Source organism: Anolis sagrei, chromosome 5, assembly GCF_037176765.1.
Source record: "Anolis sagrei isolate rAnoSag1 chromosome 5, rAnoSag1.mat, whole genome shotgun sequence".
In the NCBI taxonomy this organism is placed as follows: Eukaryota; Metazoa; Chordata; class Lepidosauria; order Squamata; family Dactyloidae; genus Anolis; species Anolis sagrei.
Genome location: NC_090025.1, coordinates 166,091,059 through 166,117,647, shown reverse-complemented (window position 1 = coordinate 166,117,647; position 26,589 = coordinate 166,091,059). Strand labels below are relative to the sequence as shown.

General features: G+C 41.9%; 1 protein-coding gene across 1 annotated transcript; it reads left to right on the top strand.

Annotated features, from left to right (window-relative positions):
- The first annotated feature begins 1,966 nt into the window (after positions 1-1,966).
- Positions 1,967-26,233, top strand: KCTD17 (potassium channel tetramerization domain containing 17). The gene is made up of 6 exons (XM_060776991.2): positions 1,967-2,368; positions 7,813-7,921; positions 15,293-15,384; positions 15,968-16,063; positions 19,301-19,426; positions 20,748-26,233. Exons 1-6 carry the CDS (start codon positions 2,123-2,125, stop codon positions 20,871-20,873), a joined length of 795 nt encoding a protein of 264 aa, XP_060632974.1. The 5' UTR covers positions 1,967-2,122; the 3' UTR covers positions 20,874-26,233.
- The last annotated feature ends 356 nt before the right edge of the window (positions 26,234-26,589 follow it).

The window sequence follows — 26,589 nt, the reverse complement described above, 5'->3', positions numbered from 1 at the left end:
TTCTGTGGGCGAGCAGATGGTGACTACTGGATGACATACGTTATGTATCAGAAACTAGAGCTGATGTGGTTTAGCCAATGCCATTTTCTGAATCAGCACTCAAAATAACCAAACCAAATCTAAAGTTGACCAAAACCTGATTTGTAACCCTTTTGGTGCTAATATTGGAGAGTGGTCCCTGGTCAAAATAAAGGTTGGGAACCACTGTTCCACAATGAACCCTGAGGGGTCTGGGTTTTTGTAGGTTTTTTGGGTTATGTGGTCATGTTCTAAAAGCATTCCATCCTGACATTTTGCCTGCATCTATGGCAGGCATCCTCAGAGGTTGTGAGGCCTATTGGAAACTAGGAAAATTGAGTTTATATATCTGTGGAATGTCCAGGGTGGGAGAAAGAACTCTTGCCTGTTGGAGCTAGGTGTGAATGTTTCAGTTAGTCACCTTAATTAACATTTGGTGGCCTGACAATTTCCAAGGTGTGGCTTGTTACTGCCTGGGGGAATCCTTTGTTGAGTGGTGACTAACTGTCCCTGATTATTTTTTGTCTGGAATTCCCCTGTGTTTGAGTGTTGTTCTTTATTTACTCTTATAATTTTAGAGTTTTTTTTTAAAAAATACTAGTAGCCAGATTTTATGCATTTTCATGGTTTCTTCCTTTCTGTTGAAATTGTCCACATGCTTGTGGATATCAATGGCTTCTTTGTGTAGTCTGACATGATAGTTGTTAGTGTGTTCCAGCACTTCTGTGTTCTCAAATAAAATGCTGTGTCCAGGTTGGTTCATCAGGTGCTCTGCTATGGCTGACTTCTCTGGTTGAATTAGTCTGCAGTGCCTTTCATGTTCCTTGATTCGTGCTTGGGCGCTGTGTTTGGTGGTCCCTATGTAGTATGTAGACTTGTCCACAGCTGCATGGTACATGGTAGACTCCTGCAGAAGTGAGAGGATCCCTCTTGTCCTTTGCTGAATGTAGTATTTGTTGGATTTTCTTGGTGGGTCTGTAGATAGTTTGTAGGTTGTGTTTCCTCATCAGCTTCCCTATGCAGTCAGTGGTTAATTATTATTATTATTATTATTATTATTATTATTATTATTATTATCCCTTGAAGTATGGCAAGAACACTTTTCCTCTGGGTGGATCTTTGTCTTTACTTTCCTAGCTTGTTCTCGCTCTTGCAGCTCTTCTGATGTCTGTGGCGAAGTATCCTTACTTACTTAGGCGATCCCTCGTTGTCCGAGTAGGATGTACTGGCGGTGGACTTGTAGGTGACTGTGGAGCCCTATTCATGTTGGTTCCAGGTGGGAGGTGGTCCCGGTCAGGGTGGGCTTGACATGGCTTCCTCTTGGCACGTTTCTCTCTTTTGCCCTCTATTCCTGCTCTTCAAATTCCATAGCACTGCTGGTCACAGCTGACCTCCAGCTGGAGCACTCAAGGGCCAGGGCTTCCCAGTTTTTAGTATCTATGTCAGAGTTTTTAGGGTTGGCTTTGAGTCAATCTTTAAATCTCTTTTCCTGCCCACCAACATTCTGTTTTCTGTTCTGGAGTTCGGAGTAGAGCATGCTTTGGAGTATCCATTGGCCTGTCAAGTCCAGTTTAGGTGGTTCAGTTGGTCAGGGACCATTGGATAGACCACTTTAGGTGGTTCAGTTGGTCAGGGACCATTGGATAGACCAGTTTAGGTGGTTCAGTTGGTCAGGGACCATTGGATAGACCAGTTTAGGTGGTTCAGTTGGTCAGGGACCATTGGATAGACCAGTTTAGGTGGTTCAGTTGGTGGGGTTCTCTCGGGAGGGCTCTCGTTCATAGCAGATTTCATGCAAGTCGGTTTAAGAGCAGATGCAGTTCACCCGGGTGGCGCTGCTTAGCTTTTTCCTCAATCACAGCAGAGGCATCTGAAGCTCTTGGAAAGCTTCTCAGCTCCTTCTGAAAAAAAAGGAGGGGGGGGGGAGCAAGGAAGACCCTCCCACTGCATTCTCTCAGCCCCTCCTTTCCGTCGTGGGGGAAAGGAACAAAACTACAAGTCCCAGAATCCTCCAGCGCCGGCCTCACTACACCTGCCCGAGGGGAGTCCCGCCTGTTTGTGGCGGCGGCGAGGAGGAGGAGGAGGAGGAGGAGGAGGGACGGAGATGAGGATGGAGCGAGGCGAGGCGGCGCCGGCGGGCCCGAAGGCTGCTGCTGCTGCTGCTCCTCCTGCTCCTGCTGCTCCTTCTTATGGCTGGGAAGGCAGCCCCCCGGGTCCCGGCCCCCGAGGCAAGTGGGTCCGGCTCAACGTCGGCGGCACGGTCTTCTTGACCACCCGGCAGACCCTGTGCCGCGAGCAGAAGTCCTTCCTTTGCCGCCTCTGCCAAGGCGAGGAGCTGCAATCGGATCGGGTGAGCGAACAAAGGGAGGCAGGGAGGGAAGCCAGCAAAGAAGGAAGGAAGGAAGGAAGGAAGGAAGGAAGGGGCGCCTCGGTTAGAGCATGTTCTGAGCGCTCTGTGTTGTCATCCCCGGGCATGCACTTCCATTGGAATCGCTGAAATGCTTTGCCTGTACATGTGCCCTGTTGGTTAGACTCCAAAGGAATCCCAAAGCCTCCATAGGGATCCCCAAGCGCTCATGGCCCGTTTGGATGCACACATATCTCCAGGCAGATCTTGGTGTCTATTTGTAAATACTGTTAGGTGTTTTAGAGTTGTACTCCCAAACTGGAGCCTCCGGTGGCGCCATGGGTTACAATAAACTCTTGAGCCTGCAGGTAGGAGGTTCGAATCCGGGAAGAGCGGGGTGAGCTCCCTCTGTCAGCTCCAGCTTCCCATGGGGGGCATGAGAGAAGCCTAACACAAGGATGGTAAAACATCAAAACATCCGGGCGTCCCCTGGGTAACGTCCTTGCAGACGGCCAATTCTCTCACACCAGAAGCGACTTGCAGTTTCCCAAGTCGCTCCTGACACACACACACAAACAATGTCAGGATCGACTTACAGTTCCTCAAGTCACTCCTGACACACACAAACATAAACAGTGTCAGAACTGACTTACAGTTTCTCAAGTCGGTCCTGACACACACATGTGCACAAAAGTTCCAAATTGTACTCCAATGAAAGAGTCTTCCTTGGAGGTAGAAAATCCCCAAGAGTGAAGTCCCAGTGTTTTCCTTCTTCTTCCCCCTTTATTTTTACGTTGTCATTGTTTGAAGGATTTCTGGCTTATGCCATGCGGGCCTTATTAAACAAGCAAACTTCTTTTCTGATTGGACTAAGGATAGGCCATTGGATAGAAAATGGGGCTCAAAATTCGTTGATTTGGATCTCACCTCAGGAACCCCCGGTGACGCAATGGATTAAACCCTTGTGCCAGCAGGACTGAAAATTGACAGGTTGGAGGTGCGAATCCAGGGAGAGCATGGATGAGCTCCCTCTGTCAGCTCCAGTTCTCCGTGCAGGGACATGAGAGAAGGATGGTAAAACATCAAAACATCCAGGCGTTCCCCTGGGCAATGTCCTTGCAGATGGCCAATTCTCTCACACCAGAAGCGACTTGCACTTTCCCAAGTCGCTCCTGACTTGAGAAAACAATCCTTCCTAGAATCCTAGAGTTGGGAGGGATCCCCAGAGTCATCCATCCCAACTCTGCTCTTCCTAATGTGTAGATGGGATCTCTTTTTCCTTCCATTTGCATCTATAGTCTCTCGGATCCAAAAGGCTTCACAGGGATTCCAAAGAAGGAAAAGTTCAGTTTGACAGGAAAGGAGATTCTACCTGAACATGAGGAAGAACTTCCTGACTGTGATATCTGTTCAGCAGTGGAACTCTCTGCCCCGGAATGTGGTGGGGGCTCCTCCTTCTTTGCAGTCCCAACCTCCTGCCAAGGAGCAGGAAAATTGCATTCAAAGCACCCCCTGTCCATCCAGCCTCTGCTTAAAAGCTTCCAAAGAAGGAGCCTCCACCACACTCCGGGGCAGAGAGTTCCACTGCTGAACAGCTCTTACAGTCAGGAAGTTCTTTCTAATGTTCAGGTAGAATTTCCTTTCCTGTAGTTTGAAGCTATTGTTACGCATCCTTGTCTCCAGGGCAGCAGAAAACAAAGCTGCTCCCTGCTCCCTATGACTTCCCCACACATATTTATACATGGCCATCATGTCTCTTCTCAGCCTTCTCTTCTTCAGGCTAAACATGCCCAGCTCTTTAAGCCACTCCTCATAGAGCTTGTTCTCCAGACCCTTGATCCTATCCGGGGAAAGACATCAAAAAGTGTGCTTTCCTGTAACTTCCAACTAATAGACAAAGAGTGCACCTGCACTGTAAAATGAATGCAGTTTGACATCGCTTTAATTGCCATGGCTCAGTGCTTTGGAGTCCTGAGATTTTTCATTACAGTGTAGATGCACCCCAGGCCTCTCAGACCCCCAGTTGACTTCCCTGTGATGGCAGTTTTCAGTACTCCCACATGAAAAGGAAAACCTCTTTCGTTCAATTCTTTGTTTCTGCAAAGTCACATCCGCACAGCAGTTTTGCTTCCAACCTGTGACCCTGGGGTTTCTCAATTTAGATTCAGGATACACCAGATTTTTTCTCCACTGCACATGCCCCCACCCATTAGGTTTTGGATTTGGGGAGATTTAGGAAAGGGGACAGCCGGCCCAGCAGTGTACATAAGCTGCTTAAAGAGGCAAAGTTCTCTGGGCTGGGATCGGGTCGAAACGCAGAGAGTTGGAATAGAATAAAACTTTGGGTAAGAGCCCAGCTGCAGTCAGTACTAGAGTTAGCAATGAAATCAAGTTAACTGTGAAACCAAGGGATTGGAACTCTTTCCCACCCCACAGGTCTCTGAAGATCTCTCTTCTGGGGGATCTGACCCATGACATGTATTTTGTTGAAAATATTTATCCCTGAGGCACTACTGGCATCACTTTCATTGTGTACACCAGAGTTGGACTGTGGTGAAATGTGGCCCCGGGGAAATACTTTTATTGTTTGGCTCCTGTGCCTTTCAGAGGCATGCCATTTCCTGCTTAAAAACCAGTAAAGGATCTCACAAAAGCTGTACAATCACTGCCTTTGTCTCATCTTGCTTGTATCATCATCTGAATTGTGAAGCCTTTTTATTTGTTCATCCCCAAAACATCTAAGAGTTTAAGAAGCCACATGCTAGGTTGTGAGTGCAAGAGTTTCTCATGGTACTTGATGCCTTTGTACTTATTTACTTACTTAGGCGATCCCTCGTTGTCTGAGTAGGATTGTCTTCCAAGACTTGGGGTGGGTATGTAGGTGACTGTGGAGCCCTATTCTTAATCTGCATCTTCTCCCATAGTGAGGGCATAGGTTTCCAGGTGCAAGGCAGTCCTGGTTAGGGTTTGCTTGATGCGCCTCCTGCTTGGCATGTTTCTCTCTTTTGCCCTCCATATGTGCCTCTTCAAATTCTGCAGCACTGCTGGTCACAGGTGACCTCCAGCTGGAGCGCTCAAGGGCCAGGGCTTCCCAGTTCTCAGTGTCTATGCCAGAGTTTTAAAGGTTGGCTTTGAGACAATCTTTAAATCTTTTTTCCTGCCTACAAACATTCCATTTTCCATTCTTGAGTTCGGAGTAGAGCAACTGCTTTGGGAGATGGTGGTCGGGCATCCAGACAACGTGGCCAGTCCAGCCTTTGTAGTCCCATGTTGGGTGCTTATAGTGCATGACTAGCATAAGTCTAAAGCTAGTGTGGTGTAATGGTTTGACTAAGCCTCTGGAGACCCTCCATAAAACCTTGCTCAGTCATGGAAACTCACTGTGTGGTCTTGGGCAAGTCACACTCTTTCAGTTTCAGAGGAAGGCAAGGGCAGCACCCCTCTGAACAAATTTTGCCAAGAAACCTCATGATAGGTTTGACTTAGGATCCCTGTAAGTGTGAAATGACTCAAAGGAATGCAATAACAACAGTAGGTATATACACTCCTACTTCCTTTGAGTGCACTAGGGCCACTCAAGGATGTGGTAAGAAACGGTATCTTTAAAACTATCCTTAATCACTGGGAGGGGTGGAAAACAAGTCTTTTCTTGAAATTTCTAGCTTTCAAACTGTTTAATGACCAAGAAAATTGCAGTTTCTCAAGTCACTCCTGACACGACCAAAAAAACAAAAACACCTCCAAGAAAATACCTAAGGGCAGCTCATAAATAGGACCTGAATACAATGAAATTTTCCCTAATTGGTAGCTGGTTGCTGCCATTTCATCCTGGCTTTAATCCAGGTGTTGAGGGAGTTCTCCAAGGTGCTGAGCTCTAAGTAAATATTGAACTTTGAGTGGCACTGATAACACTAGCAAAATCTGGAATAAATTAATTCCCCCATCTGATATGGGAGCAACTACTAGGGATTGCTGGTTCTTGCTCATATTTCCCAAGAAACTTGAAATTGAGGGCTGTTCTATTTCTGATGCCGGAAATAATGCACATCAGTTATGGCAAATAGCCACTGATAATCTTAAAACCTCCATTAGTTTATCTAATCCCCCTTTAAAGCTGTCTGCCATGGTGGCTGTAAATACACTTCGTGACAGGCTATTGAATTCCGGAGTTTAGCTCTGGACTCTGGGAAAAAGTAATTTCTTCCTCACATCTGTTTTCTGTACACCATGCATCATTGTCTCAACATCTCTCATTCCTTGCCTTACACCTTTTTCCAGCCTTGCAATATGGCTTTTGGCATAAAGCAACCATCTGCACACACTATCCCCAGTATGATTGCAGAGTAGATTTATATAAAGGCATTATCTTGTTATTAGTAGATTTATGATGATATGTTTTGTGATATTATTAGTGGATTTTTATCAAAGCATTATGACATTTTACTTTCAGCCCTTTTTCTAGCAATTAATTATGTGCATTCGGGACTTAACTTGATCTGTTTCATGTCCCGGCTTTCAGTGGTGGCCCTGATCCATTTTTGTCTGAGCCTCCTAATATTGAAAAGTCAGATATTTGGGTTTTTTTTTTGTTTTTGTTTTCATTATTGGGGGGGGGGGTTACCCATAGACCCAAAGTGCTGCTCCTTACTCGGTGCTCAGCTGCAGGTCAATGGGTGCAAGCTTCCCAGCCCATGTGACTGGGTTTAGCAGGGCCTGCAGCTGATTGCTGAGTAAGGAGATCTCCATACTTGATGCTCGGTTGCAAGTCCTGCCAGGCCCGGACGTGTAGGCCAAAGTGCCAGGGTGCCTGCAACCAAGTGTTGTGTAAAGAGCGCTCCTTACTCAGCCCTGCCAGGCCCCAGCCAATCCATCTGAAAAGCAGGCACGCCTGCCTTTCATATCAATTGCATTTTCATTTCAGAAGAGGCCTTTCCATTTTGTGCCATCCAAATGAATGGAATGAAATGGAAACACAAATGAAACAAATGGGACAAATTTCGGGCCCATGACTACTAGCAATTCCCAGCATAGCATACACCTCTTTCACAGTTATCACACACTGCATTAATGTTTTCATTGAGTATTCTGCCATGATCTCCAAATTTCCTTCACAAGCACTGTGGATATTTTCAAAAAAGATGTGTGAAAGGTGTGTGTCTTGTTTCCAGTTTATAGGAAGCACCAGTTACCTGTAGGCCAGCTTTTAATTTTTAATGAGTTGTTGATCCTTCCGAGAATCTGTCTTCTCAATCCTATGACTGCCATGGAAGTTTTGCATGGGAAACTTGGCTAAATGGGTTTTTGTTTAAAGAAAGGCCAAACTGACCATATGTCTGGATTGCTCCATCCATATCCAAACACTGTATCTATTGGGTCACCACATCCAGACTCTGAAATGTTTGCTGAAATACAAGGGCTGAATTTGTTCTTTTTTTGTATTTTGTTAGGATGAAACGGGTGCATACCTCATTGATAGGGATCCCACTTATTTTGGACCCATTTTGAATTTCCTCCGACATGGGAAATTAGTGTTGGATAAAGATATGGCTGAGGAAGGTAAGCCTTTTGATTTGTACAATTGTGAAATCCAGGTAAGTGACTGTCTGATGTTGCTTGAGGTGGGCAGTGGCATGAATTGAGTGGCTGGAGATGGAGATGGAATGACTAGAAGAACTGAACCCGGTGCTCTTCAGGTGTCTTGGCCATGGCAGCAGGGGATGGTGAAAGTTGAAGTCAAGCATCATGCTGACTGGGGAGATGGGGAGTTGTACTTCAATGCACCTGGAAGGCACCAGGTTGAGAAAAGGAGAGCTAGCCAATATCCTATAGAACAAGAGTAGGAAATCTCTTTCTGCTTGAGATTCAAATTCATTTTCAAATCACACAGGAGTCATATTCCAAGGGTAAGAAGGCAAAAGTATTAGGTGTGTGGATGTGCCTTCGAGTTATCCGTCAACTTATGATGATCCAATTTATTTAATAGGCTTTTCTTAGGCAAGGAATACATAGCAGCAATTAGGCTTTGTCTTCCTCTGAGTTATAGCCCAAAGTTCCTGGCATTCCTTTGTAGTTTCTCATCCAAGTAGTAACCAAAGCTGAGTAGCTTCCACCACCAGAGATGATCTGGTGCCTTCATGGCATTTGGACCTCAAGGAAAGAAAAGATTGTCACCCAAAATGCCAGCAAATGTTACTCTTGCTACTGATAATTAAGCCTTTGTTGTTGTTATCTGCCTTCAGGTTGATTCTGATTTACAATGACCCTGGTTATGGGGCTTTCCTGACAAGAATTATTCAGAGGAGGAATACCATTGCTACCTTCTATGGTGTCCCTGATATCACCCAGTGGGTTTCCATGGCTGGGTGGAGATTTTGAACTCTGGTCTCCCACAGTCGTAGTTCAACACTCAGATCATTACACTGACTCTCAACTAAACCTTAGGATAAAACAACACACTTCAGTCTTTTCAAAACTCACATGCAAAAGCTGGGCAGAGACCCAATAATGGTATCATGGGGAAATGGTGTAGTCATTTAGGGAATGGTAGAAGGCTATATTCAGCTCTAAAAGGTCCAGATTCAGCCCTGGGGCCTAACATTCCTTATCCTTTCTGTAAACTCAGAAAGATTTACTTGCAATGTTGCTAGCATTCACTGTTTACAAAGTACAAATAGTAACCCTTGTTTTATTGTGATGCATCCATTTTTTAAAAGAAGGAATCCTTCATCTATGTTGTGTATATGTGAAAAAAAGTCAACTTTTGTTTATGCAGTACAAAGGAATGGACCAAATATATCATTCTGGGACTGTATGTTTTGAATAAGTGTATTCACTTACGTTGGGATAACTTGAATGTTTATAACATGTGTCCCATCTGTTAAGAAGCAAGAATTTAAGAGCTATGCCCTTTTTTCTGAGCTGCTAAATCCCAAGGAGCCAAACAAACTCCTACAGGGATTCCAAAGCACAAATGGTTCCATTGAATCTACACTGCACATTTGGCAGATCTTTGTGGCACACCTTGTCTTTAATGCTGAACTAAATGATCCAAAATCATTTATTCAGGCAATACAGTATCCACAGTTGTTTTTTGTCCTAGCAATTTCTTTGCCTTATGGGGTGGGATGGGGCTGCAATTCTAGGATTCTTCACTGTAAGGTGAGAGTTGCAGGTGCACTTCAGTGATATCCAGAAGGCTGCATCCCAGTGTATAATAATACCCAGTCCTAAATGCTTGGTAAGTGTTCGACTTGTGATTTTGTGATACAAAATCCAGTATATATATCTCATTTGCTGTGTCATACTGTGTTTTTGTGTCAGAATAATAATAATAATAATAATAATAACAATAATGTTTTGTTATTTGCCTCTTGCTGCAGCTCGAGGTGGGATACAACATCATTAAAATGAGATAAAACACCTACAACAAGATACACAGCTAAAATACAAGTTAAAATCCACTAATAAAATGCAGATTAAAATTCACAACTTAAAAATGACCTAGTAGGCCTGCCAGAAGAGATACGTTTTAAGATGTGTTTAAAATTCTGACAACTTATTTGGCTGTTGGAGCTCTTCTGGCAAGTTGTTCCACTGACTTGGGGAGGCCAGTGAAAAGGTCCTCTGGTGACGGTTGCCAGTCGAGTTCTGGCATGCTGGAGTAACTCCCTCCAGAAGACCTAAGTGTTCGGGGTAGATAGTACAGGAGGAGGTGAACCTGTAGGTAACTGAGATCTAAACCAAGTAGGACTTTAAAGATCAAAACCAACACTTTGTACTTTGCTCGGAAACTAATCGGCAGCCAATGGATGTTCGTGTGACCAATCAGGCTACTGTGTTTTGAACTAATTGGAGTTTCTGAACTTGTTACAGAGGTAGCTCATTGTAAAGCACATTGCAGAAGTCTAGTTGTGAGGTTACCAGTGATGCATGACCATCTTTTGGTCCCCAGAAGGGGTGCAGCTGATTTATCAGCTGAATCTGATAGTAAGAACTCCTGACTGTCATGTCAACTTGGTCCGGAAATAGGACAGATGAGTCCAGGGTCACTCCCAAGCTGCGAACACAGTCTTTCAGGGGGAGTGTAACCCCATCCAGAACTGGCTGACACACCTCCATCCCTAGATTAGAACCTTTAATGGCAAGCACCTCTGTTTTGTCCGGATTCAGTATCATTTGTTTTTCTTCATTCAACCCATTACCTCCTTCAGGCATTCATTCAGAGGATACACACTATCCTTAGGTAGAACTGTTTGGAAGACAAAGAGAAATATGTTTGGGTGTCATCAGCGTACTGATAGCACCCTGCCACATTCTCAGCTCCTACAGGCATTCCATGGTCAATGGTATCGAAAGCCGCTTAGAAGTCTGGAAACACCAACAAGGACACACACCCCTTGTCAGTGTTAAGACAGAGAACACCCATTAGGGCAACCATAGCAATCTCAACTCCGTGTCCTTCTCTGCAGCCAGTTTAAGATCAGCCAAGGAAGTGTGTTTCAACCAAGAGTGCCTAAAGTTGGAGGGCAATCACGTTCTCAATCATTATGCCCTAAAAAGGAACGTTAGAAACTGGTCTGTAATTATTCATTACTGACTACCTCTTCTTTTAAACAGGATGAAAATGTCCCCTCTCTGAGAGATGCATTAATAATTTATTGTATGGCTTGCTTGGCTTGAATGACTTCATATCACAGTATCTCTCGCTATACCTATTCCATACATGGAACCTGGAATACTGTGCATGGGAGAGGGAGAGGGAGAAAAGAATAGCAAGGCCATTATAACTACAAGGACATTTAGCATCCTAAAGAAGGAAGAGAAGTTTTGCTTTCTTGTTTTCCCCTCTGTGAGTTTCAAGCTCTTAATAGGCAGAGCTGCTTTTCCTCTACTTTTAGAGAGGAAGGAAAGGGAGAGGCTGCAGGGGCACTGTTCCAAATAAAGACAGCTTGTCCGAATTGATTCTGGACAGTAAGAGCTGCTGCCTGAAGTTGCTAGGTCCTGTCTGATCTTGGAAACTAAGTAGTGCAAGGCCTGTTTAGTACATGGAAGGGAGACCACCTGAAAATATCAGGTGCCTTAAGACTATGTTTGGAAAGAGGCAATTGCAAATTTCTTTGAATATTTGTTGACTAGGAAAACCTTTTGATATTCATGGGGTTGCCATAAATTAACAAATAATTTGAAAGCATATACTTTTCTTTTCTTAAATGCATTCTGATTTCTCCACAGGTTCATTAAGAGACTACTATAATTTCATGCTAGTGGAGAAGTTCATTTGTGGGGATAGACACAGATGTAAATAACTACAGACAAAAAAAAAAAAAACCCAAAGGCAAATATTTTATTTACCTATGCTGCAACCAGTAGCCTGCCCTATGAGCATCCTACAGAATTGTAATCAAAGAAGGAACCATGCCAGTGTTTCCATTATTGTCATGGGGTGGGTTGGGGGGGGGGTGCCAAAATGGGTGAAGCTCCTTTGGAGACTGAGTGAGAACTATTTTTTTTATCAGCCACTATGGTTACGAAGGAGTGCCCCAAGCCAATGCCTCTTAAGCTATTTCAGATGGGAGATCAGTGGGGTGTGGGACATATTTTCATATTTCTGCCCCTTGACTACAACTTTTACTCCCCCCCTCCCCAAACTTTCTGTGAATCAGACTTCTGACAGTATCTGGAGTTCCAAGCTTATCTGAAGGTCATCTCAACCCATCTGCTTGTGTAGAAGCTTCATCTTTCCCATAGAATTCATCACAAAAAAGCCTACATGATAATACATTAGTAACACGGGAGAATGCTGTTATTCGTGTAGTAAGCTTAAACATTTATTGACTGTTTTTATTGTCTTGGTTATTACTTAATAATAAGTTCTTATTATATTAATTTTGCAATAATTATTTTTTTGAAAAGAAACAGGTTTCTTCTAAATAATTGTCCTATGTTGAATGTAAATTGATTTTTTTGATATAAGTCCCTTGTCCTTCCCTCTCCAACTCCAATTTATTCAGATTGCATAATCTTAAGCCTTTGTGTTGTCTTTGTTGTGTGGCATTTCTTATATTCATCTAAAAAGAATTCTCCATGTCAATTTATTTATTCATGGAGTTGTTTTCTGCACGCAAGAGCATAGAGTGGGTACATGTTCCAAGACTGCCTTGTGCCATCCTGTCATTATTTCCCCATCTGTGCATTTCTCCTTTCAAATTAGGATAATATCCTAAAATTGTATTTACCTTTTCCTTTGCTGAGATCACATCATTCTGTTCTAATAGAACAGAGTCATAATTTGCTCATAATCGTACAATGCTGCTTGAACAGAACTCCTTTATTTTCCAGAAGATGAGTCTCCTGTTATATAGAAAAGATGATTATTTTTAAACCCAAATGACTCCTCCATAGTTTTCTAATTTAAGCCCCTTGCAGACATTTGCCTCCAAATAGGGAGGAGACATGTGTATGCACAAAACCCGAAATACATGCCTCTATTTCATGCCTGGCTTTTAGTGGTCCTTGAGTATTTAAGTGCAAAGAGCTGCAAAGCATATTCTGTGGAAAATTGTCTGCAACTGGAAGCGAAAGGCAGGGCTCTTGAAAGCTCAGAGCTTTTCAGATGCTTCTGGGATGCTCTGCCTCAGCATATTAGATTCTGCAGGCTGATAATGGAGAGAAGGTTGTGCTTTTTATGCCAGGAATGTGAAATAGCCTCCTCAAGTAGGTTATCCCAGATGTCCACTGTTATACCATCATTGGAATTTCTTTTGGTTTCTCTGCACTCTCTCCCCATCCCATTTCTAAAAGTTTATAATGTTTCCTAAAATTTAGTTAGTGGCAAAAACAGCTTTACATGGTAAACTCTGGGATCTCTGAGAATGTAGCCTACGAGAATTTCTCTAACATTGAATCAGGCCCTCAGGCAGAACAAAGATTTTCATTCTTGTTGTATACCTTTAGCCTCCAAAATATATCCAGTGCTAGGCTAGGTCAACCACTGATGTGATCCAGCTGAGCTATTTTTCATTCATAGGGAATGCTTGGTTGCTAACTCTTATTTTACACAGGACAGTGTGCCCCAGAATTCCTGGAATACAGGCAGTCCCCGAGTTAGAAACATCTGACTTTCAAATGACTCATAGTTAAGAATGGGGGTGAGACAACAGGAAGTGAGAGAAATCTACCTCTCCGGGGGGAAATTAATTCCTGAAAGAGTTATCATAGGGGAAGATGTCTCCACTGAAATTGTAGCACCAATAATTGTTTCCAGAATAAGCCAGATTTTCCAAAATCCACCGGGACAGAAAGTAAGGTGAAATCTTCTGAGCGGAGCACAGAAAGCAAAACAAACACCACAGGGGTCTTAACTCTTCCCTTCCAACGCTAAAATTTATTTAGATGCCTGGAGTTACACTTAAAAATTTACCTATTCTGACTTCCATACAATTTCAACTTAAGAACAAACTTATAAAACGTATATTGTTCGTAACTTGGGGACTGCTTGTATAGGGAAAAATGAAAGAGAGCTGGTGCTTTATTTATATTTCAAAATTTACTGTTTTGCACAATGTCACTCTGTTGCCTCAGCAAGTCCTATGGAGTTATGTGCTCTTCTACCTTCCTTTCTAGAAATCTTTTTCAGCTACTTTTTATCATTTGAGATTTTAATAGTTATTGCAAGCAGCTCTATGTCATTAAAATATTTTAAAACTGGAGTGGAAGAATAAAAAAATAACTGATACAAATAAATAAAAGCTATGATTCTCAAGAAGATGAATTTTGACTCCATATCACATTCTTTATGTGTGTTTTGGAATTCTTCCATGGCATTGTGGCATGGCCCCAGCACTGAATAAATCCCATGAGTTTAGCTGGAATCTGTCTCAATATGTAGGCTTAGGTTGCACTATACTCTCTTTTCCTAATGGAGTCTTGTTTATTTATTTATTTTATGTAGAAAGCATTTCATAAACTGATAAAATATAGGGAGCACAAACGGGCAACAGTGACCACATTATCTGTACCTGTAAACAATTCTTCCTCTGCGCATGTGTCAGGGCATTGCGAGCAAGCATGCAGATGCATTGTTTGTTCTAACCCACAATCACACAAGGTGGAGGATTCTTCTAGGTAGTGCCATTTTGCCAGGCTGCCTTTTGATCTGCTCACTCTGCTTCTGAGTCTGGTCAGGCACTTCCAAGTTGCCCATTCTTGGTTTCTCCTGGAGGCAGACACTTATATGTGTGTGCGTGGGGGGGGGGGGGGGGGGGGAGGGGGTGGGGGGTGGGGGGTGGTGGGTGGGTGGGGATGGGGGGCAGTATCCATTTGGGATTTCCAGGTTTACCTGCCCAGAGGAATACTCTTGCTGTTGCTGGGTGGACTGGTGGTTTTCACGAAGCTTTTCCCTGATTTGAGTCTACTGGGAGGAGGCTGATAGCCATGGAGTGGATAGCTTTCACAGTGTTCAACCTTATTTCTCTCACAGTTCGTGGCAACTTTCCATCGCATATTGTGGGGAAGGGGGAAATGCCAGCTAGCTTGTAGAGATTATCAACAGGTGTAGATTTGAGACATCCTGTGATTATTCTGTGTGTTTTGTTCAGTGCTATAGTTACCTGCTTTGCATGGACAGACTTGTGCCAAACAGCACAGGCATACTTAGCAGTTGAGTAAGACAAGGCCAGGGGTGACACAGTGAAGCTTTACAATGAAGTTGCTTGTCATTCGATCAATGTAATCTTCAGAACTTTTACAGCATGTGATTGTGATATATATTACCTAAAGTTCCAGAATTTACAATCCCATGAGTTATAGAATGACTGGAGTAAAATAAAAGTGCATGTGTGGGATTTTTTTTTAATTACCAGTTAACTATGTGGCAGCTCAGGACTCGTTTTTTTTTTAATCTCTTATATTCTTTACTTTTCCCCATAGGGGTTCTAGAAGAAGCTGAATTCTATAACATTGGATCACTAATCAGACTGATAAAGGATAGACTAGAGGAGAAGGACTATACAATAACGCAGGTATTGTGGCAATATGGTTGCAGAAGGCCTAAATGTGAAAGAACTTTGTGTTTGAGATGGACATCCAGAGCCATTCCAACTCCCCTGAAGTTACAAGACTAATGAATATGGTAGTTAAACAGTAATTGTGGAAAAAGTGAAGGAAATTGGCCAGGTTTTCATCCATAGAGAGTGATGTATAGTAATCCCAATGATTTCAACCTGAGTACTTGTTATTCCATTTTTTTTAACAGTGAAGTATAAAAGCACAAAATCCTTACTGTTTAGAGTTGAAATTGGGTGGTGGTAATAGTCATTGTCACCAGATCTCCAGCCTTCTTCAGATAAACTCTGGCAGTTAACAATCTATATTGAAACACAATTGAGAGAACAGGATTGCATCAACCATAAGGTGGATTGGGGCAGTTGCCTCAGTTAGGTGTGCAAAGGAGTGGCAAGGTAGCAGAGATCAAAGCTCTGAGTGCCATGCAGCCCTTCCAAGACTCCTTAAATTAGGTAGCCTACTACTGATGTAGATGATTCTTTGCTTCAAGCAAAAGTGTTCACTCTTAACGTGTCAGTTTTTCCCCCCCTGCTGCTTCAGGTGCCTCCAAAGCATGTATACAGAGTGCTACAGTGTCAAGAAGAGGAACTCACTCAAATGGTATCCACAATGTCTGATGGATGGCGATTTGAACAGGTAGGCATGAAGTGAGCTATGAGGATGTGGATATAATTTTTCCAATGGCTTCCATGACAATAGGACAGGTATCCTCATATATCCTTCAGTGTTCAGACTAAAATCCAGAGCAGATTACCTGCCATGTCTCATTGTGGAAGTAACCAACTTAAAACACTTTTAAGAACTGCATTTGGGTGCAACTGTACTAATAGAATTATAGAACTGGACTAGAAGACAAAGTTGTGAGTTAAAAGCAAAGCTTGGAAAAGTGTGGGGAGTAACAATTTCCAATGGCCATGCTGGCTTATGAATTCTGTGACTTGTAGTCTACACATCATGTTACAAGGTAGCTGTCAGAAACTATAGTCTTCAGAAGGTTGATGATGGTAAAAAGAAGGGGCAGCATAATTTAACTAAAATTTGTTTGGGAGACTTCTGGATTTCATTAAGCATCTTCTATACCCATAACTTGTGCAATAAAGAGAACAAATGAACAGTTTCTCTTAACCTTCCTTTTCTAATGTGTAGTTCCCTTCATCCTACACCCAATATGTTGTGTCCTGCAATTCTCTTCATCCAAAGCCCAAAGGACCTCTGGTTTGTTTCATGTTGGGATGCTAAGTTGAGAAAAGCTAGGTAAGAGACTCAGAATGATTAAGTACATTGAAGTATCTGTAACCGTTATTTCTAGACCACAAGAGTTACTCCCTAATAACAGCAATGTGAGCCAACTACATCCAGTGGCCAGTGGATTGCTGAGATCCAGGACCTATAGTCAGTCCAAAGACATACAGTAGTGTACCACTTATCTGCCATAAACAGGCCAGCAAAATGTTGGATAAATGAAAATGTCAGATAATATGGAGTCTCCTACTGTTACCTATCGGATGCACCACTAGACACCTAGAATAATAACAACAGGGACTTGGTGGGAAATTATAAAATACACAATAGTTGCTGCCCAAGCAACAGTGACTTTGGGATGGAAAGACCATAGAAAGTGGGAAGTTAAAAAATGGTAGTGTTACCTAGCAAACTTCATGCTCGGGGAATACATGTTTGAAAGAAGAGCCAAATATAAATCATGCCGAATCAAGAAGAATTGGGTTCAGAAATGGAGAAGATTGATAGATAAAGTCGAAGGAAACGAAATATATAAAAAGCTGAATTATTCTCTTTCTACGATTGTTCAATTAAAATAATATCTGAATGAAGTCAATTACTGTTCCCAGAGGGTGGGGGAGGGGAGGGGAGGGGAGGGGGAGAGGTGTAACATTGATAGACACAAGTGGGAGAAAAAGGTGGAATAGGCAAGGATAAGAACACTAAGAAAATAATATTTAATATGTATTCTGAAATGGTGATGGATTGTTATATTATTCCACCTGTGTCGGCAATAAAAACATATATTAAAAAAGTAATAGTAGCAGGGGCTCAAAGGGTTAAGGCAAGGCAATGCCTCAGGGTTAGAGTAGTCCAGCAGGAAGTGTCCAGATGCAGAAGACAGCATGGAAATCACAGAGGGAAGGAGGGAGGATGCTTCTGCTTCCTGTCCTGAATTTTCCCCCATCATTCCCTCCTCCCTCCTCCTCCTCTTCCTTGACTTGCCTTTTTCACTTTTTGGGAATGGAGAGTTTTTAATGGAGAGAGAGTTGGGGAGCACTCCTTTAATTGAAGGGGAAATGCTGGAGGAAGAGGGGGCCATTGAATAAGATGGATTGCCGGATAAGCAAAGGTCGGATAAACGAGACTCTACTGTATGTAAAAACACATGGTCAGGCACACGCATATGCCTTTCTAAAATATGCAGTGAGCCACATACATAGGACAAAAAACAATATAAATCACCATCATTTCCAGACTGGAGTGAGGAACCTTGGTTCTCCAAAGGTTTTGGATTTTAGTTTTCAAGATCACTTGTCAGTAACCCTATTGGCCATGGCTGATGAGAACTAAAATCCAAAACATGTGGAGGATCAAACATTCTGAAACCCTTTTCTACATTTATCTAACAGTACTAATTTAGCAAGTCCTGGTGACTTATGGCTAAAACTATACTTCCTTTGTTTGGGGCAAATCCCATCTAAATTGGGATTACTTTTGAGTAGATGTGTATGGGATTGTACTGTAAACTATTTAAAATGAAAGCTTGTGCATGTTTACTGAAATATAAATCCTGCTGCTTTCAGCAGGACTTCCTCTCTAATAGGTGCAGATAGGATTGTAGCCATAAAAAGTTAATGAAGCATTCTCTGTATTTGAAGGAGGTGTGCATCTTACGCTGGCATCATTCCCAATGTTTAACCAACTAAATATGCAGCAGAACTGTTTTTGGTACTCAGTTTTTAATGATACTTCACACCTCATCAAATCAATAGGCACAAGGTCCTTTGCAGTATATTATAGCCTTCCTTCTTTATGGTTCATTGTTTGTCTGTTCAAGAGCTATCTTTGATGATACCAGAAATAACTGCCTTACAGATGTTACTTTGAAGAATCTTGAGTGACAGAAAACATGTACTCCTGGATGTTATTGCTCTTCACCTCCCATACCCCCTGCCTAATTGGTTATGCTAAGTAAGCCTAATGGGAGTTGCATTCCAGCAATTTCTGCAGGTGACATGTTTCTCCATCCTGAATTAGATCTAGAAGGAGCAAGGTATGTGCTTCTATTTGAGCTGCCTTGCCGTGCATATCTTTCCTGTCCTCCTGGACAGCAAAAATGGGTGCAGACTATCTAGCAAGCTGTCATTTCTGACCAATGTGTTGTCTTAATAGATATCTACCATGGAAAATAATATAATCCCTAAACTTCTGCTACCAGCTTCCCATGCATTTTGGTCAACTATTCAGGCTTTTTCCCCCCAGTGAGGCATGCACTTTATATATGGAGAAGAATGCAAAATACAGTAGTTGTATAGGTCGTAGAATGACATCTAGCATAAGTGTAGTGGTTTGAATATTGGGCTAAAATGTTGGAGACTAGGATTAAAAACTGCACTTGGCTATGGAAACCTACTGGGTGACCTTGGACCAATCACATTACCTCAGCCTCAGAGGAAGACAAGGGCAGTCGTCTTCTAAAAAATCTTGCCAAGAAACCCCTTTGATGGGTTTGCCTTAAGGTTGCTATAATTCAGAAGTGACTTAAAGGCATACGACAACAATAACAACAAACTAATGCGAGCTGAACATGTAAGTATAGTTGATTTTATATCCCCTAAATCATGAATATTTTTCTTCTTTGCTTCCTAGCTAGTGAATATTGGATCATCCTATAATTACGGGAATGAGGATCAGTCAGAGTTCCTGTGTGTAGTCTCTAAGGAACTCTGTAGTTCACCCAGTGGCCTGTGCTCTGAGCCCAGCCGGAAAGTCAAGGTAACGGCAATCATCATCTTCTCAAATGTTTTGCGACCTATTTTCTCTGGTGCCTTCTTTTCAGATGTCAAGTGGTATCTTTGTTAAGAAACACTACTTTCTTTGTGGTTCTGAGATCCACAGATCTTGGCAAAGTTATAATTCTGGACTAAAATTCCCATGCCCACCCTCTCCTCCAATCATGCAGTAATCAAGATCTACAGGTATCCTTCCATGTGAAATGAGAGGCATAACAAGTAGCTTCAAAATCTGTGCTAGGAACTGAAACAGCTTAATATTGACTGCTCAATTGGTTGTTGGAGTCAGAATCCCACTGTGAAGATATCTGAGAACCTTTGGCTGCCAAAATGCAGGGTTCAGTTGTAAAGCATGAAAAATGCATATACTTTTCTTGTGCTTATGAACAGATTGGCATCAATCCTTTAAAAGCTATTGACTACTATAAAATAAACTCATAGATGTCCCAGATTAAAAACCTGGTTTAGAACTACTCTGGATTTTTTTTTCATGTCAGGAGTGACTTGAGAAACTATACGTCACTTCTGGTGTGAGATAATTGGTCGACTGCAAGGACATTGCCCAGGGAACATCGGGATGTTTGATGTTTTACCATCCTTGTGGGAGGCTTCTCTCATGTCCCCGCATGGGGAGCTGGAGCTGACAGAGAGAGCTCAACTCACTCTCCCTGGATTTGAACTGCTAACCTGTTGGTCAGCAGACCTGCCGGCACAAGGGTTTAACCCATTGTGCCACCAGGGGCTCCACTACTCTGGATGCATATGTGTGTTTGAACTATGGAATTGGTGTGGTGCTTAAGGTGAGCTTTCTAGGAATCTCTAAGTCTTCTAGTACAATTCTCTGGTCAGTGTCCTGCAGAAGTTGAATATAGAGTTGCACTAGTGGACCTAGAATTTACTAGAAAGAACATATTAATCAAATCCATGAACAATCAAATCTGCAAAAGCTGAAATTGTAAGTTCAGAGGGCTGTCTATATTTATTTCAGCCTTTTAGCTGTCAAGTTACATGAACCCATTAAACAGAGTGGTTGTAGGGCTGTATGGCCATGTTCTAGAAGCATTCTCTCCTGATATTTCACCTGCATCTATGGCAGGCATCCTAGAAAATGGTCATACAGCCTGAAAAACCTACAACAACCCAGTGATTCCAGCCATGAAAGACTTCAACAATTTACCAAACAGAATTGGGAAGCTCAAATTTAATTCTTTGATAAGCTTTTATGGATGAGACAAAACAGTTGAAGTGGATCTCATAAGTTATACCTCATTTTCCTTCCTTTTGCATGGCACGCTGGGATGCAGAGCACAGAAGATGATCTGGAGCAGGAAGAGCAGAACGACCAGGAGCAGCAGCTGCAGGGAGCAGAGCAGGAGGAGGCAGAGGAGTCGGCTGAAGCAGAGGAGGGAAAAGGTGCAGCAAACCTCTAAGGGGAACACTGACAAAAATAAACCCATATCTAAAGCCATCTAGGGCATCTCCCTTCTGGAGGAAAGCTGCTAGTGATGGAGAAGAGAGAATGGACACCAGATAGAACACCCATGGAAGAGGAAAGCAACACTTGGTGGCTAAAGGATCATAGGAAGCTGGGGAAGGAACAGGGAGGGTGTTTTTTTCCCCTTTTGAACAATTGCAGAATGTAGGTGTAAATCAATTTTTAAAATGTTGAATATTACAACAAGTTCATCTACCCAGGGTTTAGCCATTGCCTCCCTAACTCCTCCTTCCCTTTGGATCCATTCACATCACTTCTGTTATTTCCATTCTGCATATTTCCTTATCTTGGTGATATTTATTTCCTTGCATGTCACTGTTCTGTGACTTTCATCTTCTCTTGACCTCCTGCAACTTGTCTTCAATCCATCTGGATTCCTTCTCTCTTCCTCCTCCCCCTCCTCCCAGTATTCCTCTACAAGCACAGCATTCATCTGCAGTGCCTGACCGGTTTAAGTGACACTCAACATCTGATTCTGGGGCTCTATTGGTGGCTCGTAGCAGAACTTGATGGGGATACATTGTTTAGACTACAGCTCTCAGAGCCCTTCAACCGGCACGGTCCCTGGCCATTTTTGCTGGGGAAGTTTGGGAGATGTAGCCAAAAGGTCATTATCTCAAGCCCTGGATTATAGAATGTGTTTGAGGTCCATGCATGTTATGAATTTCTCTTGCATAGTAGTTCTTATATTTCTGGGGTAGAAAACTCTGGAGCAGATAATTTTGAAAGTAGATATATAGAGGTCAGGCTGTAAAAGTATATAGACAGGAGACATGTACCTGCCTTTTTCTACCATATAGTAGGGATTCTGCATCCTTTCATTGATACTGGACTACAATTCCCCAGCATTTGTCCTCAGTGACTAAGCTGGCAAGGGCGGATGGGAGTTTCAGCTGAAGAGATACAGTTTCTATCCCTTTTCTAGTGAGTCAGGTCCTTGATCTCTTTGACTGTGCACTAGCTTGATAGGCAACAGCAGCAGCAGTCCCACCCCATTTCCGTTTCTTGATTCTTATCTGTTGGGAGAAGTTGGCAATTGAACCTAGGATGTTCTGCATGCAGAGCATGTGCTCTTGGGCTCAGCTGTTATAGCCCTTCCTCAAATCTAGCAGATAGTTTCTGATATGGTCTAAAAGAAAAATGAATGTTCTGTAGTGGAAACCTCCATAGATTTCTGCTTGCAATGTGTTGTACAGGTTTGCATTTAGCTTAACAAGTCTGCGGTTTAGAATGGTTGCTCAGGGCACACAAGATGGACTGGGAAAATGGCACAGTAAGAGGATGGATATCAGGAGTCACTGCAAGGGATAAGAGATGGAACAGAGCATAGTACAGTGGACCCTCTACATCCACGGATTCTGTGTCCATGGATGAAACTATTCACAACTTGAAAATATTTTTTTAAAATCCAAAAAGCAAAACTTGATTTTGTCATTTGATGTAAGGGGCACCATTTTACTACACGCTTGTATATCATGGGATTTGAGCATCCATGTATTTTGGTATCTACAAGGATCCTGGGACAAACCCCAGTATTTCTGAACTGAGTCCCTCCTCCCATCTCACCTTGGTATGTCATCTTCAGCAGGCATTGCTTATCACCATCAATACTTCTCCCTCCCCTGCCTTGAGGATTAGAAACTTAAAGCTGGAGTACTCAAGATGCCTGTTCTTTTTCCAGAGTCCAGTGCTTGGCTGAAATCCAATCTGGAGTTAGGTGTTCTTAAAACTATTGATCAAAACAGAAAGTGAAGTGGTTGCTGTCAGTTTCTCCAAATGAAATTTTGTCCTGAAAAGGGCTGGGGAAAATGAGGCACAGTTCCTGTATCTTGTAAGAAAATGCCAATATCTGCCTTGATTTCTATATAATAACAACATTATATCATGGGAACAGACACTATCATTCCACATCAGACTTTGGAAATACTACTTTTTTAATCTGTGACTCCCAGAATCTACAGGTTGTGCAGTCTGGGGAATCTGGGAGTGGTGGTCCAAAAAGTTGCTTTTCTAAGAGTTTCTTGTCCTTAGAAGCAGATTGGCCTCAAGAACTAGAACTCAGGAAATAAAAGGGCTTTGTTTTCTGTTACGAAGTGTTTTGAGACACTGTTAAGGCTGTATTTGAAACACTGTGTTAGTTTCTGCAGCAAAAGATTGGAGAATTAGATCTAAGACAAGGCAGTGGGGATTTTGGCTCTCCTTATACATTGAAGTCCAAGTCCAAGAATGCCTTGCTATTAGCAGTTGGGGATTCTGTTTGCTGACATATCAAACAAGGAGAATCAGAGTTTCCCCACTTCTTTTCTAGGGTGAGCTAAGCAACTTGTTTCCATCCAGAGGATGTTGGATTACAAGTCCTATTAACCCTAGTTAGCTGATGGGAGTTGTGGCTCTTCCGATGTTGATGGATTACATATTTTCCAGCCCTCTTTTATTCAGACTAGTTTTGGGCTAAATATTACATAGCTCTGTAGACTACCAGTGCTTTGTACCTGCATGATTTTTCCTTTCATTCTGGCTGTTCTCCCATCTACCACATATGCATTCTCCTAATTTGTGCATTCTTTATTTGGTGTCCATCCCTTTCATTCAGTCCTGCTACTTTTAAGCTGTCACAAACCAGATGTCTCAGGATATTATGCTGATAATGATCAATGTCTTTTTTTTAATGTTAACTTTTAAATCTTTATTTTTGTACTGTACTTTGTAAGAATAAAACACAACCTGGGTGGACAGTTGAGATTTGGGTTGTAGTATGTTTGATTTTTTACACAGTACGCTCTGCTTAAGGAATCATGTAGCCCACTTCGATGACTCCCACCATTCTTCACAATTGATGTGCTCTCTCAGCGTGCTAGAATTTGTAATTCAACAATATCTGTAGGTCTGTACAATTCTCTACCTTGTTCTAGGTATTGCATTTATATCTTTGATGGTATTTTGCATTAGGGTTTGCAATATTTCACCGTCACTCTTATAAAGAAATGTGGGCCTTAGTGACCAACAGTTGGATAACAGAGGCTCCATCTATACTGACCATTAGGGTTGTGCGATTCATTAAAAATGGTTCAAAAGTCATTACAAAACTGGGAGGCGCTGGCCTTTTCTTGTGTTTCTAAAAATATAGTTAGTGAAAAATTTGTTACTATAACGAGAGTAACAAAATTTCATTACTATTTTGTTAAAGTAATTGCGCTTCAGGGGCTCCTCTCTCCCTCATTTTCAGAGATATTGGGGTGAAACTTGGTACAATGATAGAACACATTTCCCTTTTTTGGCCTACAATTTCAGGACATTTCACTTATTTATGGATTTTTGGGGAATTTTTAAAATTTGTATAAACAATATTTTAAAATAATAAACAAAATATGTTCCTAGTTTAAAGTGTTATTTCCTGTTTAGTTGTGTAATCCTTACTTTGAATGTAGTGTTCTATCCAGGAACTTTGTTTTTGTGCCAAAAACTGTGTTAAATGGGTAGATGAGGATGTTAAATTGGTGGACTTGAGGCTCTACAAGATACTTCAGAAAACGTGCTATAACACGATGTCTCTTGCACAAAGACAAAGTTTTTGCAGTTTAATAAACTTTCTCCGTGTTTTTATGATAGAACCAATTAGGAAATGACATTTAGAACCCAGGAACAAAAACCATAATGTAGAAACATCAAAGCACACTTGACAGATGGCTATCGAGCCTCTGAACAACAACAACAACAACAACAATAATAACAACAACAATAAAGAAAACGTGTTCCTAGTTTGAAAGTACTATTCCCTGTTTAATTGTGTAGTCCTTTCTTTGGAAGTAGTAGTTCTACTCCAGAAACTTTATTTTTTACACCAAAAACTTTATTAAATAGATGGATGATGTTGTTAAACTGTGGACTGGATACTACAGCAAAATGTGCGATAACACAATGTTCCTCACACAAAGACAAAGTTTTTACAGTTTGGGTGCATTATCTCTTTACAGTACCAGTCAAGGTGCTGAATCTCAGTTAGTTCATTTATCATTCACACTAAAACTAGAATGAATTCATCATCCCACTGACATGGAGATCATCCAGCTGTAACTACCTTTATGCTATCTATAGAACGACCTAATTTTGATAACCTGGAATTAATTTTAGTTTCACACCCTTCAAATTGCTTTAAACTTGCAATGTAGATCCCTCTTGTGATGGACTTACTATACAATTATCATATGCATCATGTAGTACAGTTGAATCAGAATGAGGCATTTCTTCACCCGATTTTCACACTGTCAATTACTTAGCCATTTTAGTCACACTTACACGAAAGCATGCTTTGTTGAACACATGGAGAGTTGCATCAGATGAAATGTACACAGGAGGATATCGATATTCATAGAAAGGGAAGCTGACATTATGAGGCATGGATAGTATGCTTTATATAAAGCACTGTTCAGAGTATGATGATGTTAGTACTTTGGTATGATTTAAAGGGGGAGTCCATGAAGTTGGATATTTTAGACCAATTGTTTGGAGTGGATACAAGATTCTAATACAGATGTTTCGATCCTGATGACATGTGGAAAGATGAATTTAGTATTCTAAAATGGTTTATGCACAGACTTAAAGTTGTGGCAACTTCTAATGTACATTATTATTTTCCTGATTCTATGGGATTGGAAAGTCATAACTTCATCACACTAGAGCAGTGGTTCTCAACCTGTGGGTCCCCAGGTGTTTTGGCCTACAACTCCCAGAAATCCCAGCCAGCTTACCAGCTGTTAGGATTTCTGGGAGTTGAAGGCCAAAACACCTGGGAACCCACAAGTTGAGAACCACTGCACTAGAGAATGAATCCATTTTAAATCAGGTTTCTGTCTCCTGCAGAATTCTGGGGTTAGTAGTTTAATAAGGCTGTTAAAGGCTCCTTCCTAAACTACAAACCCCAGAATTCTGCAGGAGACAGAAACCAGATTTTAAGTGCATTTTTTTCTCTAGTGTGATGAGGTAGTTGATAGCTAAGCACTCCGCATTAACACCATACTATGTATGTTCATTCAACTAGCAAGTTTTCCTAAGCTAGAAATGGGTTCTACAACTCGTAGACTTCTTTATAAAGATGTAACCCCCTCTCATGCGCATAATTATAAACTGAGATACAACAGGCATGTAGTATGGAAACACAGGGCAGAACTGGTGTGGATACAAGGCAATAGGCTGTCCCTGTAGACAAGTAGAAACATTGTGGATATCCCTTCTAAACAATGGTAATTGTGCGCTGTTTTCAGGCAATGGAAAGCTCCATTACATAGGACATTTTTTTTATTTCTGCTCATGGAGAATTGGGTAATGTATGCCATAGCTGTTGTGAAACTCAGCTGTGCTCCAGCACACTCCAACTTACATCATTTCCATCTTCAGTGTGTTTGATAAGTCTGGAAGGGAATCCAATTGCAGCTCATACCTTCTCTATCTTACCTCCAAGACCTTTGGACTTTTAGAGACAGGGAACTATACATTTGTTTTTCACTGTTAAATCCACATTTTTGGATTTCATTTGAAAAATCTGTCTCATCTGCTGTTAATGGCTGATTAAAGTTCCTTCTGTTAATACGTAGGAACATCATTCAATTGGGGCTTGAATATCAGGAAGGATTTGAGTATAGGATTTTCTTAAA